This window comes from Oncorhynchus mykiss, chromosome 17 (genome assembly GCF_013265735.2).
Source record: "Oncorhynchus mykiss isolate Arlee chromosome 17, USDA_OmykA_1.1, whole genome shotgun sequence".
NCBI lineage: Eukaryota > Metazoa > Chordata > Actinopteri > Salmoniformes > Salmonidae > Oncorhynchus > Oncorhynchus mykiss.
Genome location: NC_048581.1, coordinates 62,530,444 through 62,549,890, shown reverse-complemented (window position 1 = coordinate 62,549,890; position 19,447 = coordinate 62,530,444). Strand labels below are relative to the sequence as shown.

The following is a 19,447-nucleotide window of genomic DNA, read 5'->3' as shown; positions in this document are numbered from 1 at the left end:
TCATAGAGATCATGTAAGGTTATATTATGTGTGTGGTACATGGTGTATAGCTAGCTACAAGGTTAAAGGCATATTCAATATGTAAACCACCTGATTTTAAAAGTTTACGTTTTAAGCCTTGAACAGATAATACAAACCTTACATTGTGCTTTCTAGAGGGCCTACCAACTTTATTTTATCGACATACTTCATAATAAGAACTAGTTAGCCGTTACTCCCCTTTAATTAAATCCTCCACCCACCCCCTTCAACGTGTCTGTCTGTCTGTCTGTTGTCTGACTGGAGCTGTGTGTTTTTGTCCGCTCCGCTGTCAATACCACACTACTAGCCCAAATATTAATGCAATGCAATGGGAATATAGCGATCATGGCTAATAATCTAATTTTGTTAATTATTCTTGTCCTGGTTTGCATATTTGGAATTTATGATGGTAAGTGTAATGTTTTTCCGATTAAGTTTATATTCCCGCCTGTGTGTATTTTACTTGCTCTGTTTGTGAATGGAATTTACATTGCTTAGTAATAGCACAACATGGCGCACGGATTTGGTATAAAGCAAGTCGAGTTAGCTAATTGAACCTGATTGTTTACGGCTAATAGTATTGCAATAGAGATGAAAATAAGAGAATCAGCTAGCTAGCTACCTACACTGTTTGACGTTATGTATACATATGCTTTATAGCTAGCTAACTAACTGCTTGAGAATAGCATAACGTTAGTTCTCTGGCCAGCTAGAAGCTAATTGGATGGATACTTGGATCGCGTTAGTAAACATCTCAGACATAGCACAGTTTTTAGGATTTGGGATGAACAGCCAAGGTTGTCTACCAAGGACCTTCCACCATTCCTTGATACAATTCACAAGAATCCAAAAGCAGTGGTTTAACAAATTGCCTTGAGTCATCTAATCAAAGTTTAATTCATTTGCTGTATTCTCAAAAACGAATATGGAAATATTAGTTTATTTATTTATCATAAACTACCTCATAATATTCAATATCAAAGCATTTAAATGTGCTCACTCAGATTCCTCATCAAGTAAGGTATGAGTTCCTTATTCCTAAATTTGACCTTATGTTTTTGTCGTCATTTCCTGTGAAAATCTGTTTTTTAGCAGTTTATTTTGGTGTGTGAACTGTAAACTCTGCAAACAAGATAGCTAGTGTCGTGGTTTTAAAGTGCAGATCTAAACGCTTTTGCTGAGACTACAACACAATGCTTTAGCAAGCTGGTGTCTGAGGCTGACCTATTTAGCTTCGAAGAGCTGGAGTATATTGCGAAACGGGCCATTGTGTGTTGTTCTACCAATCAGCCTGAGTTAGTTTATCATTACTGGATAAAATATAAATTTATGAAAAAGCATAAATGAGTAAACAGAACTCGGCCTCAGTTCTCCCTCTCCATGGCCTTTAGCGTGTTTCGTACATGTAGAGAGAAGAGGCTTCAAGGTCTATAGACACTCAGTCCTAGTCTCTTTAAAAGAGCCCTTGATCGTGAACTCCTAATGTTTGAATAACATGGATGATATGGTTGGGCGCTTGTGGCTTCAAAAGAGTTTCCAACAGTGTAAATACAGATTGCATGTATATGGACCTTTTTCTCTGGGCAGGGCAGGGGGCTTGGTTGTATCCATGTGTGGAGATTAAAAATGTCCAAACAATGGAGTAATGGAGATTTTCCAGTTTGTTATCTAATCTACTGGAATGAATGGTGATAAAAGCCTGGACTAAATTATCACAGCTTCTCTTTACAACTGTGATTTATTGTGAAAGTCTCAGCCTATTTCAACTTTTTTTAAATCCTGTTTCTTTCTGTGGGCCTATTTGATTGCTCTTCTCAACTTTTGTCACTTAGCCTAATATACCCATTTAAACATGTCCTTTTCTATACGCTTTATCTGTTGAGTCTGCAAAGTTAAGTAACTAACTTTAGGATGATCTAGTTTACCATTATGAGTTGGATAAACCCATTGTTGATGTGATCAATGACATTAGGCATATTTTTCTCTATGCCTTCTCTGGAAAATAATTTAACTCTTTGGAAGGTTATGCCCCATACACATCGTGATGTATTTCATTATGCTATATGTCATCTTCACGCAATCTCATTCCGCTACTACTGGACAGAGAGCATAGGGTTTCACAACAAGACAAGATGGAGGAGAGCCTAGTTTCTTGTCAGAGATCGCATTTATTTTGGGACATTGCAAAATATGACCTTTAAATTCAAGACAGAAGAAACATTGTTTCAGGTGATAATAAAACATGTTTTGTTTAGTTTGTTTTTTCTCAACTTGTTTATCTAATTTTCTAGCAAGTCAAGCTAGTTTACAGAGTAGCTAGCTAGCTAGCTAGCTAGCTAGCTAATGAGCTGCAAGACTAGAGGTGTGTTCGTAAATTCAATCTGGAGTGCCAGAGTGCGCACAGGGCGTTTGTAAATTCAGAGGTTGACAGTTCGTAAATTCAGAACATTTCGCTGTTGGAGCGTTCAGAGTGCACACTGGACGCTCTGGCCGAGAAGTAGGTTTGATCCGCGTTCTGACCTCACAACGGCATTAAAGCACCCAAGCTAATGTTGTCAGTTTGTAAATAGTCAATCTGGCAACGCTCTGAATTTACGAACGACCAGAGCGCACTCTTTGTCGCTCCAAAGTGAATTTATGAACGCACCCTAGCTTGCTAGCAGAGCTGGTTAGGCTGTTTTCATGTTATCCAGAGCATTGGTGGTTGTAACTGTGCTGCTGGAAACAATTTTAATTAAGCTTTTTTTTCAGATGTTTACTGACACCGGCCATATTCAATGGGTGTTGAGCGTTCGTAAATTCATCAGTTATTCTGCGCTCTGGCACACTCAGACGAGAGTGCTCTGAAATCCGAGTAGATAGCCAGAGTGAATTTACGAACCCTAGGTTGAAGATACTGTCGCTAGCGACCTCAACCTAATAATCATCATCAAAAACAAATGTAATTACCATCACAAATTAAAACGTGAGGCAACAGTCATATAATGTGTATTATTTAACTTTACTATTCCAATAGGCCTATCCATTCCTATAAGTGAGTACTAATTGTTTAAATTCATTGCCTAAAACCACATTTTCATCTTGTTCTGTGGTTTGGTAACTTCCTGTTCTATTGACAGACTCTGGTGACACTAAATACGATGCAAAGTTTGGAAACATTTTAAGTATATGGCATCCGTTTCGCCACGGAGCCTTACACTGCAAGGGGGAGCTGTGATACCACTCCAAGAATCTTTTTTTTTAAATCACCATCTAGCAGGAACAGTGGTCAGAACCTGGTAATTTCAGAATGTAGGATTGGATATAAACCTAACGATGTCAATTACTAATTCCTCTGAACAAGGGGAAAAATTCACTAGGAATAAATACTAGAAACAATACTCCAAGCCGCAGCTTCATACTGATTGGTGTGGTTGGCTTTTGACCATATATTTGGAATCCCCGTGTCTTATCCATTAACCAGGTTTCCAACCAACATTTCTTTAGCCAGTAAAGTACATGTCGGATAAAAAAAAATGTATGATTGGCCTAATGGTAAACTTTCCAAATGTCGACAAAACAAAATACAGTAGACAAGATGAGGTATTTTTGTGTCAATAAAATTAATTATGAGAGAAATGTTGGTGAAAAAGCTTTTATACTCAAATATTGAAATAATAACAATCATATCGAAATAAAATTGGAGGCATGCAAAAAATGTGTGGACCTACCACTACAACTTGTTGGAAATGGATGCAGTTTATTAGGCTGCAGATGAAACTCTGGGCTAGAGCACATGTGCCAATACCAGAGTGGGCACACTCACTTTATAACAAAACATTTTTTGGTGAGAAAACCATGAAAATGCGATAGAAACCCATTTACCCGCAAAAGGTATTTATGTGCACTGGGTCATCACGCAAAGCCTTTTATCCTCAAGTCAATTTGATGGAAACGCATTTCCGGTGGGAAATTTTCACATGAAAATCTGTCACCAATTTGATGGAAACCTAGCTATTGTTAAAAATGCTTTGGGTCCAAGTCAGATATTATGTACAATATTTATTGAATGTTATGAGTCCTATAATTTCAAATTACCAATTTGGGTCCAATCAATTATCTTACTTCCTCAGATCAAGTTATATTTCAACAAAATAATGTTGCAGGAATGCTAATCTTATCTGTTTCTAACTACAGAAACAATTTCAGAACCATCTGAAATGGAGGGGCCTCCCGAGTTGCGCAGTGGTTTATCAAATCAAATGTATTTGTAACATACACATGGTTAGCAGATGTTAATGCGAGTGTAGCGAAATGCTTGTGCTTCTAGTTCCGAAAATGCAGTAATAACCAACGAGTAATCTAATCTAACAATTCCAAAACGACTACCATATACACACAAGTGTAAAGGGATAAAGAATATGTACATAAAGATATATGAATGAGTGATGGTACAGAACGACATAGGCAAGATGCAGTAGATGGTATCGAGTACAGTATATACATATGAGATGAGTAATGTAGGGCATGTAAACAAAGTGGCTAGTGATACATGTATTACATAAAGATGCAGTAGATGATATAGAGTACAGTATATACATATACATATGAGATGAGTAATGTAGGGTATGTAAACATTAAGTAGCATTGTTTAAAGTGGCTAGTGATATATTTTACATCAATTTCCATCAATTCCCATTATTAAAGTGGCTGGAGTTGAGTCGGTGTGTTGGCAGCAGCCACTCAATGTTAGTGGGGGCTGTTTAACAGTCTGGTGGCCTTGAGATAGAAGCTGTTTTTCAGTCTCTCGGTCCCTGCTTTGATGCACCTGTACTGACCTCGCCTTCTGGATGATAGCGGGGTGAACAGGCAGTGGCTTGGGTGGTTGTTGTCCTTGATGATCTTTATGGCCTTCCTGTGACATCGGGTGGTGTAGGTGTCCTGGAGGGCAGGTAGTTTGCCCCCGGTGATGCGTTGTGCAGACCTCACTACCCTCTGGAGAGCCTTAAGGTTGTGGGCGGAGCAGTTGCCGTACCAGGTAGTGATACAGCCCGACAGGATGCTCTCGATTGTGCATCTGTAGAAGTTTGTGAGTGCTTTTGGCCGAATTTCTTCAGCCGACCGGAGGTTGAAGAGGCGCTGCTGCGCTTTCTTCACGATGCTGTCTGTGTGGGTGGACCAATTCAGTTTGTCTGTGATGTGTACGCCGAGGAACTTAAAACTTACTACCCTCTCCACTACTGTCCCATCAATGTGGATAGGGGGGTGCTCCCTCTGCTGTTTCCTGAAGTCCACAATCATCTCCTTTAGTTTTGTTGACGTTGAGTGTGAGGTTATTTTCCTGACACCACACTCCGAGGGCCCTCACCACCTCCCTGTAGGCCGTCTCGTCGTTGTTGGTAATCAAGCCTACCACTGTAGTGTCATCCGCAAACTTGATGATTGAGTTGGAGGCGTGCATGGCCAAGCAGTCGTGGGTGAACAGGGAGTACAGGAGAGGGCTCAGAACGCACCCTTGTGTGGCCCCAGTGTTGAGGATCAGCGGGGTGGAGATGTTGTTACCTACCCTCACCACCTGGGGGCGGCCCGTCAGGAAGTCCAGTACCCAGTTGCACAGGGCGGGGTCGAGACCCAGGGTCTCGAGCTTGATGAAGCGTTTGGAGGGTACTATGGTGTTTAAGGCACTGCAGCGCAGCGCTTGAGGTGTCACTACAGACCCGCGTTCGATCCCTGGCTATGTCACTGCCGGCCGTGACCAGAAGACCCGTGAGGCGGCTCACAATTGGCCCTGCGTCGTCTGGGTTAGGGGAGCTGGACGATGTTTCCTCCGACAAATTAACGCGTGGCTTTCGTCCTTGGTCCCTCCCGAGTCCGTAGGGGAGTTGCAGTGATGGGACAAGACTGTAACTACAAATTGGATATCACAAAATTGTGGAGAAAAGGGGTAAAACAAATTATAATTTTTAAAAAAACATCTGAAGTGGTGGGTGTCTATCTATCTTGGGCTTTTTAAAATTATTTTTTACCCCCTTTTCTCCCCAATTTCACGTTATCCAATTGTTAGTAATTACTATCTTGTCTCTTCGCTACAACTCCCGTACGGGCTCGGGAGAGACGAAGGTTGAAAGCCATGCGTCCTCCGAAACACAGCCCAACCAAGCTGCACAGCTTCTTAAAACAGTGCACATCCAACCCGGAAGCCAGCCGCACCAATGTGTCGGAGGAAACACCGTGCACCTAGCGACCTTGGTTAGCATGCACTGCACCCGGCCCGCCACAGGAGTCGCTGGTGCACTGGTGCTTCTAAATATTCAGGTGCATATTTGCGTAAAATGGTCACACTGTAGAGCCCTGCATTCAGAGCCTTGCTTTCATATCCATAATTATTAATTTCTGTGTATTATAGATCAGAGACCCATGATGGAATTTGTTACTGCAATTCTGTTACCGGGTCTAAATCCACTTCACTTAGCGTGTAGTTCAATAAACCAAAATATTTTTTTTTTTCAAACTCAAGGTGTCTTGTCATTCAGATGTAGGATGTTGATCACTCTTTTGTTTCTGAGAATGTTCCTGCCCAGCAAGAAATGCAAACTTGTAGTGTATTCAAGGTTTAAAAATACTAAAGTTTATAATTTCCACTTTTAAATGTCAGACTTGATTTGCTGTAATGAACAATGTATCCACTACAAAAAAATGTTCTGTTCCTGCATGATCATTTTCCAGGTGTAACAAACTGGCTGAAATGAAGATCCTACATCTGTAGCTGACACCCCATTCTTTCTGAAGACATCTTTGAATCTTAATTCGGAGCAGATAGGCCTATTTAACAGTTTTAATGTGGTCGCATAAAAAAACAGAGGCCAATTTTACTGAAATTATGTTACCAAACTTTGCATCTGCACAGTTCTTGCAGTAAAAGTGTTGTAAAATGTTCAGTGTAAATTGTTTAAAGTAGTCAACAGAGTTGTATTTTTTTGTTTGCCATACATTTAAAGTGAAGTGTCCTTAGGCTACATCAAAATGTACAAAGCAATACAATGTGCACATGTAGCCTTTTTTCTCCTTCTCTCTACTGTACCCTTTTTCTCCTCTCTCCCTCCCCCACTCCCTTCACACAGCCCTGTCGCCAAACAATACCTGTACTGTGCTTGACTTTAGTAACACGCCAAACCCCCGCTTTTAACACAACCATGGTCCTCATGTGTTTGCTCTGCCACACTATTTCTTCGACAGTCTTGACGCATCACAGCATTCTCTAAAAACACGTTGCTGTTGAAAACATTTCCTCTCACTTTACTTCTACACCACCTCCTTTCTCCCAAGTAAGGCCTAGCCTGTCTGTGTAGAAATTGTATTTTGTGTAGCCTATTTATTGTATATGCTTTTCTATAGTGCCAGTGAATAACCTTGCCACACATTCAGCACAGGGCCACTTGACGTGTGTACTTGTGCGGTGTGTCTGTGTGTACTCAGATCTGCGCTCAGATCCGGTACAATAACACAGATGCAGTTTGTGGTGTGTATTTGAAATCTCATCAAGGTCCTCCCATTTTATCTAAAAGACTTGCATCTAGATTTATATAAGCCATATTTCCTTTTTAAAAGTGCTTTTAACTTAATGGCAAAAATAGATGTTATGAAACTTTCATCAAAAATTCAATAACAACATAAAATAACAACCTTCTTGAGTTCGTGTGTGTGTGTGCGCAAAAAAAGGTCTGAGGTGTGACTGGATATCAAATGTCCAGAAGGTGCCATGGCACTGTCCAGCATTGTAATCACCCCAATGGTAAAATAATTGACAGTACCAGTCAAAAGTTCAGACACACCTACTCATTACAGGCTTTTTCATTCGCTTTACTATTTTCTGCATTGTAGAATAATAGTGAAGACATCAAAACTATGAAATAACACATGGAATCATGTAGTAACTGAAAAAGTGCTGAACAAATCCAAATATACTTGAGATGACTGCTCTGCACACTCTTGGCATTCTCTCAACCAGCTTCATGAGGTAGTCACCTGGAATGCATTTCCATTAACAGGTGTGCCTTGTTAAAAGTGAATTTGTGGAATTTCCTTCCTTCGTAATGTGTTTGAGACAATCAGTTGTTGTGACAAGGTAGGGGTGGTATACAGAAGATGGCCCTATTTGGTAAAAGACCAAGTCCATATTATGGCAAGAACAACTCAAATAAGCAAAGAGAAACAACAGTCCATCATTATTTTAAGACATGAAGGTCAGTCAATTCGGAAAGTTTTGTCAAGTGCAGTCGCAAAACCATCAAACGCTATGATGAAACTGTCTCTCATGAGGACTGCCACAGGAAAGGAAGACCCAGAGTTACCTCTGCTGCAGAGGATAAGTTCATTAGAGTTAACTGCACCTCAGACATTGCAGCCTAAATAAATTCTTCACAGAGTTTAACTAACAGACACATCTCAACATCAACTGTTCAGAAGAGACTGCGTGAATCAGGCCTTCATAGTCGAATTCCTGCAAAGAAACCACTACTAAAGGATACCAATAAGAAGAAACAGGAACAATTGACATTAGACCGGTGGAAATCTGTCCTTTGGTCTGATGAGTCCAAATGTGATATTTTTGCTTCCAACCACCATGTCTTTGTGAGATGCAGAGTTGATGAACGGATGGATGTCTTTCGCATGTGTGGTTCCCATCGTGAAGTATGGAGGAGGAGGTGTGACTGTGTGGGGGTGCTTTTCTGATGACACTGATTTATTTAGAATTCAAGGCACACTTAACCAGCATGGCTACCACAGCATTTTGCAGCGATATACCCTCCCATCTGGTTTGTTTTAGTGGAACTATCATTTGTTTTTCAATAGGACAATGACCCAACACACCTCCAGGCTGTGTAAGGGCTATTTGACCAAGAAGGAGAGTGATGGAGGGCTGCATCAGATGACCTGGCCTCCACAATCACCCGACCTCAACCCAAATGAGATTGTTTGGGATGAGTTGGACAACAAGTGCTCAGCATATGTGGGAACACCGTTTAAGACTGTTGGAAAAGCATACCAGGTGAAGCTGGTTGAGAGAATGTAATGAGTGTGCAAAGCTGTCATCAAGGCAAAGGGTGGCTACTTTGAAGAATCTCACATATAAAATATATTTTGATTTATTTAACACTTTTTGGTTACTAGATGTATTTCATGGTTTTGATGTCTTCAATCTTATTCTACATTGTAGAAAACACTAACAATAAAGAAAAACCCTTGAATGTGTAGGTGTGTCAACTTTTGACTGGTACTGTACATAGATTGCCTTTCTTATGGGTCTATTTTAAGTAATATTTAGGTAATATTTAGTAACTCATATTTTTGCCTTTTGAAATGTACACATTGGGGTCGATTTGAAATGCTCTCATGTATAAGACAACAAAATATATGTATATATAATAGGCTCCACCCCTAAGCATTAATCTAGTGATATCATTTTACAGTGTGTGTGTGTGTGTGTTGTCTGTATGAGTCAAGGCCACAGATGTCATTAAGAAAGGTTTTTTCCCTTCTGACGTGGGAATACTCCCACAGCATAGTAGCTGAAACTGAAAGACCCCTCAGACACAAACGGGCAGGAGGGTGTGCGTGTGTTAATTTCTAAACCACACCAAATAAAAGCCCCCAATAAATGATTACCTCGCTCAAGCCCAGGGGAAGCTTTAAACCACAGCTGTTCTTGTGCCAAGGTTGGGAGGTGAAAGGGTTTACTTTTTTTCAAGAAAATTTTTAAAAATCCATGGCCTTTAATTTTGCATGTTGATAAACCGCATCAGAGTACGGAGTCTTAAAGGCAAACAGGATATTGTGTGTGTGTGTGTGTGTGTGAAACAGTATGATTGAGATGTTTGATGAAGAGAGGTTACAGTGAGTGACCAACTCATGTTCCCTGGGTTTGTGATATTTGGAAAGGGAGAGGGATTTAGATAGAGGATGGGAAGGGAGGAGCTGGACAACAAGGGAGCTGGGCGAGGTAGTGAGATAAGAAAATGTAAGTCATGGGATTTGGGAAACAGCCATGTAATTACATTGAGAGGCGTGTATTCGTAAAATGCTTGCAGCATTATCTTCTACTACATGAGTCATTCAGTCATTGAAAGAGGTCTGTTTTTCCTTATCTCATTTCTATTAGTATTATCTATAACTGTATTATCGAATCTTCTGTAGTCACTCATTGATTTTTCAATGTTTTTTTCCCCTCCTCAAATTGAGACTATGCATCCTGTCTGAATTCCAAGGACACCTGTGTTAGGGAGTCCTTGGAGTATCTGAGGCCAGACTCCATTAGGCACTATAATTAGTTAGAATCCCCGAGCTGACAAGGTGAAAAATCCACCAATGTGCCCTTGAAATAGGACAAATATAAACACTCACCTAATAATAATAATTATCAGAATAATTATCATAATTTATTATTATAACCAGATACAAGTTTGGGCCTCCTAGCTATTAACTATCAGGTTTTACTGTCTGTTTAAAAACAGACCTCGCTATGGCCTTGAATTGATCGACATGGAAACATATTTTGTTCCAGCATAGCACTACATGTTCTCACCGGTCTGATTTAGCATGTTTTCTAATACTAGAGTTTCTCCAGATTGTAGTCTTGCCTCAATGGTCAATCCAACATGTGAACGTAAACATGCCTCCCAAGCATTCTCACTGATTAAGTACTGTTTGAGAAACACACTGCCTGCTTAAGATCACTGAACCTGTGTCTAGAAAGCCAACTAGCTTTTGCTATATAATCAGAAGACTGGGAGCCCAGATACAATAACAGAAGCGCGCACACACACACACACACTTCCTGTGTATCGATCGGAGTGGGATAGTCGGGGAGGTAGGGGATGGGGTGAGTACAGCAGTGTGTTTGTTTTCTTTTTCTTCTTCTGCCTGGTGGCGTCTGGGTATCTTAATCAGTTATTCCCTGTCTGAGTGCTGCCTGCTTCGTGCAGAGCTCTTTCCTCCACCCTCATCTCGAGTGACACCTCCAACCTCAACCCCAGTTTACAGCATGTCAGCAAGTAATAATCACCTATCATTTCTCACGACTTTACTGTAGCTATCCATGTTTTTGAACTCTTATCTTCACCGGGTTCTGGTTGCACTTTTAATTAGGCTCCTATCAACATTAAGCCTATTAATCAATCTATTTACAAAAGGATGAACCTTCTGGAAACCAAAAAGCTCATGTTTCCTTCATTCCTGGGAATGTGTGTTGTGTGGGAAATGCAACAGAATGTCTGGTGTTAACATTGAAGTCATTTACAGACTATGATGGAAGAAAAAAAATATATCGGAATTTCACACCATGTCAGCCTCTGTGCCCAAATGAAATTCAATTATCCAAAATTTCACCGAGGCAGTCACTGTCTAGACTGGGTTAATGACAGCTGCAGCTGCTCAAACAAGTCAACCCCCTCCTCTGTACAAACCACTACCACAAAAAAAAGCCCTCGCCGCAGGGGTTTAAAACACATTGAACGCCCCTTCCCTGCCTTTATTTTTTATTTTACTTCCCCTGTTCTCGTTTTCAGGACTAGGCTGCCTGGGACTAATCCCAAACCTCCAGTACAGACCACAAACTCCAAAAAACTTTAGGGTTTCCCCCTTTCGTCTTATCACCCCTCCCTGTACACGGGAAGCTGACCCGGAGGATGGCTTATCCCAACAACTACATTCTGGGTTCACTCCGATACCCCCACTGATCTCAGCTCAGTCTGGGTTGGTCAAATTCCCTGTAATCGCCACACAAAGGGCCAATGTGATGTTGATTAAGGATTATGAAATTGTATGGGCAAAGTCCACTTCTGATTATAGTAACACTGTCAGTAGAACACCACTATTTAAAAGCAAGCTGTCTGCACTAAACAGAGACCTTTTGTCTTTGAACCTCTCTTCCATCATGTAGGTCTACCATTATAGAGCCTGTATGTTGAGAGTATCAAATTACCCAGATGTCTTTGAGCTTTCTTGTGATGTCTGCAATGTGCAATAACTTGAAAAATTGCTTCTCATTCTGTGTATGTGTGTGCCATTTCTGTGATCTGGTTCACCCAAAGAGACCTCACTGCCTGCTGTGCTGACCTTGCTGTCTGACAGACCTGTGAAAATCTCTCATACTCCCCATACAAAGTCTACTGAACTGGGTTGATATTGTGTGATTTTTATCCAAAAACCTGTTTCAGGCTAGGCGTTCAAGGTGAAATAGTTACGTGAGGTGCAGGTTATTAACAACAGTTTATGGCAGTAAAGGAAAGTCAGTCACAAAAGTAAGCTAGAAAATGGTAACTAACCTACATTTTTACTGCTCATCACTCAAATCTTTATATTTTCTCCTTAGCTAGCTAAATTAAATGAAGGCTCTGTCCTATTTAGAACATTGGCTTGAACTAGCTAACGTTACTTGCTCTAGCTAGCTAGTTATGGAACTTGTGGACAATAGGCGAATTAGGAGGAGAGGAATCATGAAAATTGGTAGCAAGCTTGCCTTTTAAAACAGAACTGTATTCTTGTGAGAGATTAGAATCTTAGAGAGGGAAAGAGGTACTCAACTTTGTATCTGTGCCATTATGGCATCTGTAATATCATGGGCAACGCCATTAGAGCTATCTCCATTTTTAAAGAAAAAATTGTAAAGCTAATATTTGTGATTTACCGCTACTTGCAATACTGGAGTCTTAAACCAAATCTTGTGTGTCACCAGTTGGCGGTGATATAGCTTAAAGCCATTTACAAACTAGGCAAACCAATTTTAAAGAAAAATACAATTCTCTTATCATTGGCTGATCACTCACAAGTTTGGAATCCCCACCTAGTTTACTACTTTAAAATAGTGGAAGCCCTCAATGTGAAATCAAATCAAACTTTATTTGTCACATGTGCCGAATACAACAAGTGTAGGCCTTACTGTGAAATGCTTATTTACAAGCCCTTAACCAACAGTGCATTTCAAGAAGAGTTATGAAAATATTTACCAAATAAACTAAAGTAAAAAATACAATAAAATAATAAACTAACACAATAACGAGGCTATATACAGGGGGTACCGGTACCGAGTCAATGTGGATGCTATATACAGGGGGTACCAGTACCGAGTCAATGTGGAGGCTATATACAGGGGGTACCGGTACCGAGTCAGGTTAGTTTAGGTAATTTGTACATGTAGGTAGGGGTGAAGTGACTATGCATAGATAAACAGCGAGGAGCAGCAGTGTACAAAACAAATGGAGGGGGGGGAGGTCAAGCTAATAGTCCGGTGGCTATCTGATTAATTGTTCAACAGTCTTATGGCTTGGGAGTAGAAGCTGTTAAGGAGCCTTTTGGACCTAGACTTGGCGCTCCGTTACCACTTGCCATGCGGTAGCAGAGAAAACAGTCTGACTCTCTGACATTTCTATGGGCTTTCCTCTGACACCGGCTATTATATAGGTCCTGGATTACAGGAAGCTTGGCCCACTGGGTCGTACGCACTACCCTCTGTAGCGCCTTACGGTCAAATGCCGAGCAGTTGCCATACCGCTCGGCATCAGGTGCCAATGTAGAACGTTTTGAGGATCTGGGGACCCATGCCAAATCTTTTCAGTCTCCTGAGGGGGAAGTTGTGCCTTCTTCAGGACTGTCTTGGTGTGTTTGGACCATGATAGTTATTTGGTGATGTGGACAGCAAGGAACTTAGACTCTCGACTCGCTCCACTACAGCCCCATTGATGTGAATGGGGGCCTGTTTGGCCCTCCTTTTCCTGTAGTCCACGATCAGCTCCTTTGTCTTGGTCACATTGAGGGAGAGGTTGTTGCCCTTTCACCACACTGCCAATGTCCATGCAAAATGGAGTTATTTCCAAGTAGAGATCTCAATCCATCTCTGGAATGGCTATAATTGTTTCCCGGCCTGCCGCTGAACGAGTCTTTTTGAAACGGACAGCTTTGGCACGCAGTTTGATTTACCTTTGATACTCTATTTCCAGGATGAACCACCTCTGTAGGGTAGGGGTGTTGTGCTGTCTCGTTGTACTCTTGTGATGTTAAAAACACCATTAGCTAATAGGGTCAATTTTGTGACCGTTTGGGTTAAAAACATGTTTGTCCCCATCTGGAATGGTTTCAAACAACACACTTTTCCGCTTCTGCTTAGTTTTGTGAAATTATGCCATTTGGGGCATGGTAAATAATTGAAACATTTCTGAGAGGTATAGTTCAAAAGATTGTTAAAGGATCATCAAACTAAAGGGTTGTTTACCTCTTCAACGACTAGAGATTTGTACAATGTCAACTTAGTCCTAGTCCCTGCGACCTAAAATACTGAAGATGTATCGCTCTCTGGAGCCTTCTCTATCCTGATGGAGCATGCTACCAGCTTTATCAAAAGGAGATATATTTCTCTTTAAAATCTCGGGCTATTTTCGAATAAACTCACTGGCTATTATTTCAACGTGTCCTTACAAAAAGTAGTGTTGACGTCTGTCTGATTTTTCTCCAAGAGAAAAGCTGAAATAGTTTGGTTATTCTCTGGGAAATGGTGTTGTTCAGTTGGAGGAAGTCCAATTTCTGTAGTCCTGTAGTCCAATCTTTATCTGACATGATTATAGGGAAAGTTGGTGTCAGTATAAAATAAATAGAGCCAGCACACTCAGAAGCTCCACCACAAACAACATTTTGATCCAGCAAGGATCTTCATCAGGTCATCCTTGCAGGATCGAAACGTTGTTTTGTGAACAAAGATACCTGCTGGAGCTGCTGATTGTACTGCCTCTGTTCATTTTATACCAACTTTCTTTGGCCCTGCACCCCGCTAAAGGATGTGCGTTTGATCACGCTGGACTAAGTTGGTGCCAGGGAAATGTAATTGTCAAAGGGCCCCTGTGTGGTACTGCTGCTGTCGATGAGCGCCCTCTGCTGTATATAAACTTGCATCTCATACAGTGGAGTGAAGTTGACATGAAATGTTTTTTATGTGGCAGTGCCAGCACAACTTCTTATGACATTACAGCTTTGAGCATGTTTTGAGTTTATCCAAACCATTATTCTAAAATATTGAAATAATCTCTCTCTCTCTCTGTACAGCTTTGTGGTGTAACTGCACCACAGCCCAGTGTGAGAAGACTGGCTCCCAGTGTGAGACAGACGGGGCCTGCATGGCCTCCACGTCTTTCATCAATGGGCTGGAGCAGCACATCCGTATCTGCATCACCCGGGACAAGCTGGTACCTCCGGGCCAGCCCTTCTACTGCCTGAGCGCTGAGGGCCTCCTCTACACACACTGCTGCTACACTAACTACTGCAACAGCCTCGACCTCAAAGTAACCTCTGGTGAGTGTCTCGACCTCGACCATGGAATATAAGCTGTATACCGCCACACACAAGCACATGTCCCAGGTTGCACACCCTCACGTTACGAACCACAGGGCTAGGATGTCTGCTACAATAGAGGACAAGGGTCTCAAAACACAGTTCAGGGAATTGTGTTATGTTCACTCATGAAATGTGAAATATGTATTTAGTCTGATTCTTTCTCTTCCCTCTCTCAGTGACGTCTCGGCCAGGCCTGGGGGGTGTTTTTGGCCCTGATGCTAAATGGGGTCCAGTGGAGCTGGTAGCAGTGGTCGCAGGGCCCGTCTGCCTGCTGTGTGTGCTGCTAATCATGGGTGTGTTCCTGTTCCAGTACCACCAGCAAGCCTACAGCCACAGGCAGAGGCTGGAGGTGGAGGACCCCTCCTGTGACCATCTCTACATGGCCAAGGACAAGACCCTGCAGGACCTCATTTACGACATGTCCACCTCTGGATCAGGCTCCGGTCAGTACAGCCACACTAGGGCTCTGATCAATTCAAGCAGTCACAAAACAGGAAAAAAAGAGATTAGTGACTGTAGCTTTAATAATGTCTTCCATAGAAGAAAACAAAATGCATAGGGGGAAATGTGGTTGATATTAGACATGTGTCACAATGTGATTGTCTAACTGTATAGTCCTCTTTCTTTTTGCCTTGTCTCTGTGTCCCATATGCCTTGGTCCTCTCCATTATGCTCCACCGTGCTTCTACACCTGCATTGCTTGCTGTTTGGGGTTTTAGGCTGGGTTTATGTACAGCACTTTGAGATATCAGCTGATGTACGAAGGGCTATATAAATAAATTTGATTTGATTTGATCATGTGTCTCTGTGCAGGCCTCCCTCTGTTTGTCCAGCGAACAGTGGCCAGGACCATCGTGCTGCAGGAGATTATAGGGAAAGGGCGTTTCGGGGAAGTGTGGCGCGGCCGCTGGAGAGGAGGAGACGTGGCGGTGAAGATCTTTTCGTCCAGAGAGGAACGCTCCTGGTTCCGCGAGGCTGAGATCTACCAGACCATTATGCTGCGCCACGAAAACATCCTGGGATTCATCGCCGCCGACAACAAAGGTAACAAAATACTGGCCGTCGTTCTATGACATCACAACAAATATTCCCCTTCGAAGAGCACTGCTTGTAGATTTCTGGTGTTCAGGTCAGTTTTGTTATATTAGGTGTAGGGTCTGAACATTGGTCTCTGAACGTATTGTCCAACAATCTTTCTGTCATAGATAATGGCACATGGACCCAGCTGTGGCTGGTGTCAGACTACCACGAATACGGCTCTCTGTTTGACTACCTGAACCGTTACTCCATCACCATCGAGGGAATGATCAAACTGGCACTGTCTGCTGCCAGCGGCCTGGCACACCTGCACATGGAGATCCTGGGCACACAGGGTGAGGGTGTGCCTCTGTAAATATAGGCCATGCTTCATAGCTGGTAGGAAACGCCAGCTCTCCCATTCAGCCTGGTCAGAGTCTGGGTTATGGATCTGTATGACTTATACAGCAGCCCCTCTAAACTTAAGCATCTCTGAGTGCACTGACTCGGACCAACAGAGATGTTCCTTGATAGGTCAATTATTGATGTCATTCTGGAAGAACATTTACATTTTTGTCTACTGTAGTATACAATGGTATATTGCAGATATCTATGATTGTTTGATTCAAATGAATTGGACAACATAAAACACACGTTTCACACGAACATGTTAATGCTCAGTTACATGACTTCCATTGATTGCCAGGAATGTAGTAATTGTCAGGTAGGCTCACTGTCTCGGCCCTCCTCTAGGTAAGCCTGGTATTGCCCACCGGGACCTCAAGTCTAAGAACATCCTGGTGAAGAAAAACAGTACCTGTGCCATTGCTGACCTGGGGCTGGCCGTGCGCCATGAGTCCACCACCGACACCATAGACATCGCCCCCAACCAGAGAGTGGGCACAAAGAGGTGCAAACACACACATGTCCTCAACCGTAAGAAATACTTTGTTTCTCAACTTACAACCCTCATGCCACCCCAGCTTAATAAAACACACATTCTCTGTGTCAGGTACATGGCCCCTGAGGTTCTGGATGAGAGCATCAACATGAGGCATTTTGATTCGTTTAAGTGTGCAGACATCTACGCTCTGGGCCTGGTTTACTGGGAGATCACACGCCGCTGCAGCGCTGGAGGTCAGACAGGCTCCCCCTCAGCACACTCTGGCTGGTCCCAAATGGCACCCTATTCCCTATATAGTCAACTACTTTTGACCAGGGCCCATAGGGCTCCCTGTATAGTGCACTATTTTTGACGAGGGCCCATAGGTCTCCAAGTGGTAGTGCACTATATAAGGAGAATGGTGTCATTTGGGATGCATCTCTCTATCTCACTATAGTTAAAAGTTGAATTCACAATTGATTAGAAACCTGACCTTTGACCTCTGCCCCGAGGTATCCATGAGGAGTACCAGCTACCGTACTTTGACCTGGTGCCCTCTGACCCCTCCATAGAGGAGATGAGGAAGCTGGTGTGTGACCAGAAGCTACGGCCCAACGTGCCCAACTGGTGGCAGAGCTACGAGGTAGGGACACATGGATATGCATGTTCATTTGAGGTCAATCAAACAATCCTATTATGAAAACACAGCAGTCACTCACTAATATGAAAGTGTCACTGGTTTCTTATCAGTATTACGATAAGCTTATTTTTATCCTTGTGCATATGACTTCCTCTAACCTCATTTTCCTCATGTTCGCTCAACTGTTGGTCCAATTTTCCTGAGCTTTATATAACACTGTACTTTATCTATCTTCCTCTTTTCTCTCTCCCTCCCCGTCCCCCAAGACCCTGCGTGTGATGGGGAAGATCATGAGGGAGTGTTGGTACGCCAACGGAGCTGCCCGCCTCACCGCCCTGCGCATCAAGAAGACCCTGTCCCAGCTGAGTGTCCAGGAGGACATCAAAGTCTGAGAGGGCCCTATCCCAAAGATCTGAGGAGAGCACTGGGGACTCTGTCCTGCACTAAAAAATACTGAGAGAGATAGAGGGACAGTGTCTTTTCAAAGAACGCACAAATGTAAACAAACAAAAAAACATTACATGACTCTCCTGCCAGTTTTTGTTTTTAAAGCCACCACCGCCTGAGTTGTGACAAACCCTACCTCGTCTATTCAGCCAAAACTACTGGCAACCCCTGTCCATCCCTTGCCCCCAACCTATCCCACCATTCTGACCCACAAACCTGTTCCTGCAGCCCCCTTCTCTGTTCTGTTCCTACTAAAATGACTGCAATTACTGATATTACTACTACTCCCGATAATGCCCATGTTAATCTCAATGGCAGGATAAACACTGAGTGTACAAAACCATTAAGAACACCTTCCTAATATTGGGGTGGAACCCCCCCACCCCTTTCCCTAAGAACAGCCTCAATTCATGTTGACTCCAATGCTTCCCACAGCTGTGTCAAGTTGGCTGGATGTCCTTTGGGTGGTTGACCAGTATTGATACACACGGGATAAACCCAGCAGCGTTGCAGTTCTTGACACACTCAAACCGGTGCACCTAGCACCTACTATCATACCCCATTCAAAGGCACTTAAATCCTTTGTCTTGCCCATTCACCCGTTGAATGGCACACATACACAATCCATGGCTCAAGGCTTAAAAATCCTTCTTTAAGTGACATCAATAAGGGATCATATCTTTCACCTGGATTCAGCTGGTCAGTCTGTCATGGAAAGACAATGTTTTGTACACTCAGTGTACACTGTATAAAACTGTAGTTAGAGGATGTGTGTAATTTAATTTTATACAATATTTTTTATTCGATTCACAAGTACCTATACATTTGTATTTGTTTGCCTTTATATTGAATTGATGCTATGTTGAATCACTGATGGCAGAGGTCTGTTTTTCAATTGTTTTCTTTTGTCAGGGAGTGTGTGTATATAGGGGGAAGATGAGGTCCGTCTTTGAATACTGTATACTGATCTCTCCGTTGTATGTACATACACACTGAGAAATTGATTTTAAAATCCATGAAGACCAAGTCTTCCTCATTTATGTGGGCATGTTATGTATCATTTATGGCAGCAGTGGTCTGTG

The 19,447-nt window shown here is 42.3% G+C and overlaps 1 protein-coding gene across 1 annotated transcript; it reads left to right on the top strand.

Annotated features, from left to right (window-relative positions):
- The first annotated feature begins 251 nt into the window (after positions 1 to 251).
- On the top strand, positions 252 to 18,812 carry LOC110494313 (activin receptor type-1B). Its single transcript, XM_021569270.2, has 9 exons — positions 252 to 430; positions 15,091 to 15,336; positions 15,555 to 15,821; positions 16,192 to 16,422; positions 16,584 to 16,751; positions 17,149 to 17,305; positions 17,408 to 17,532; positions 17,791 to 17,921; positions 18,185 to 18,812. Exons 1-9 carry the CDS (start codon positions 340 to 342, stop codon positions 18,308 to 18,310), a joined length of 1,542 nt encoding a protein of 513 aa, XP_021424945.2. The 5' UTR covers positions 252 to 339; the 3' UTR covers positions 18,311 to 18,812.
- The last annotated feature ends 635 nt before the right edge of the window (positions 18,813 to 19,447 follow it).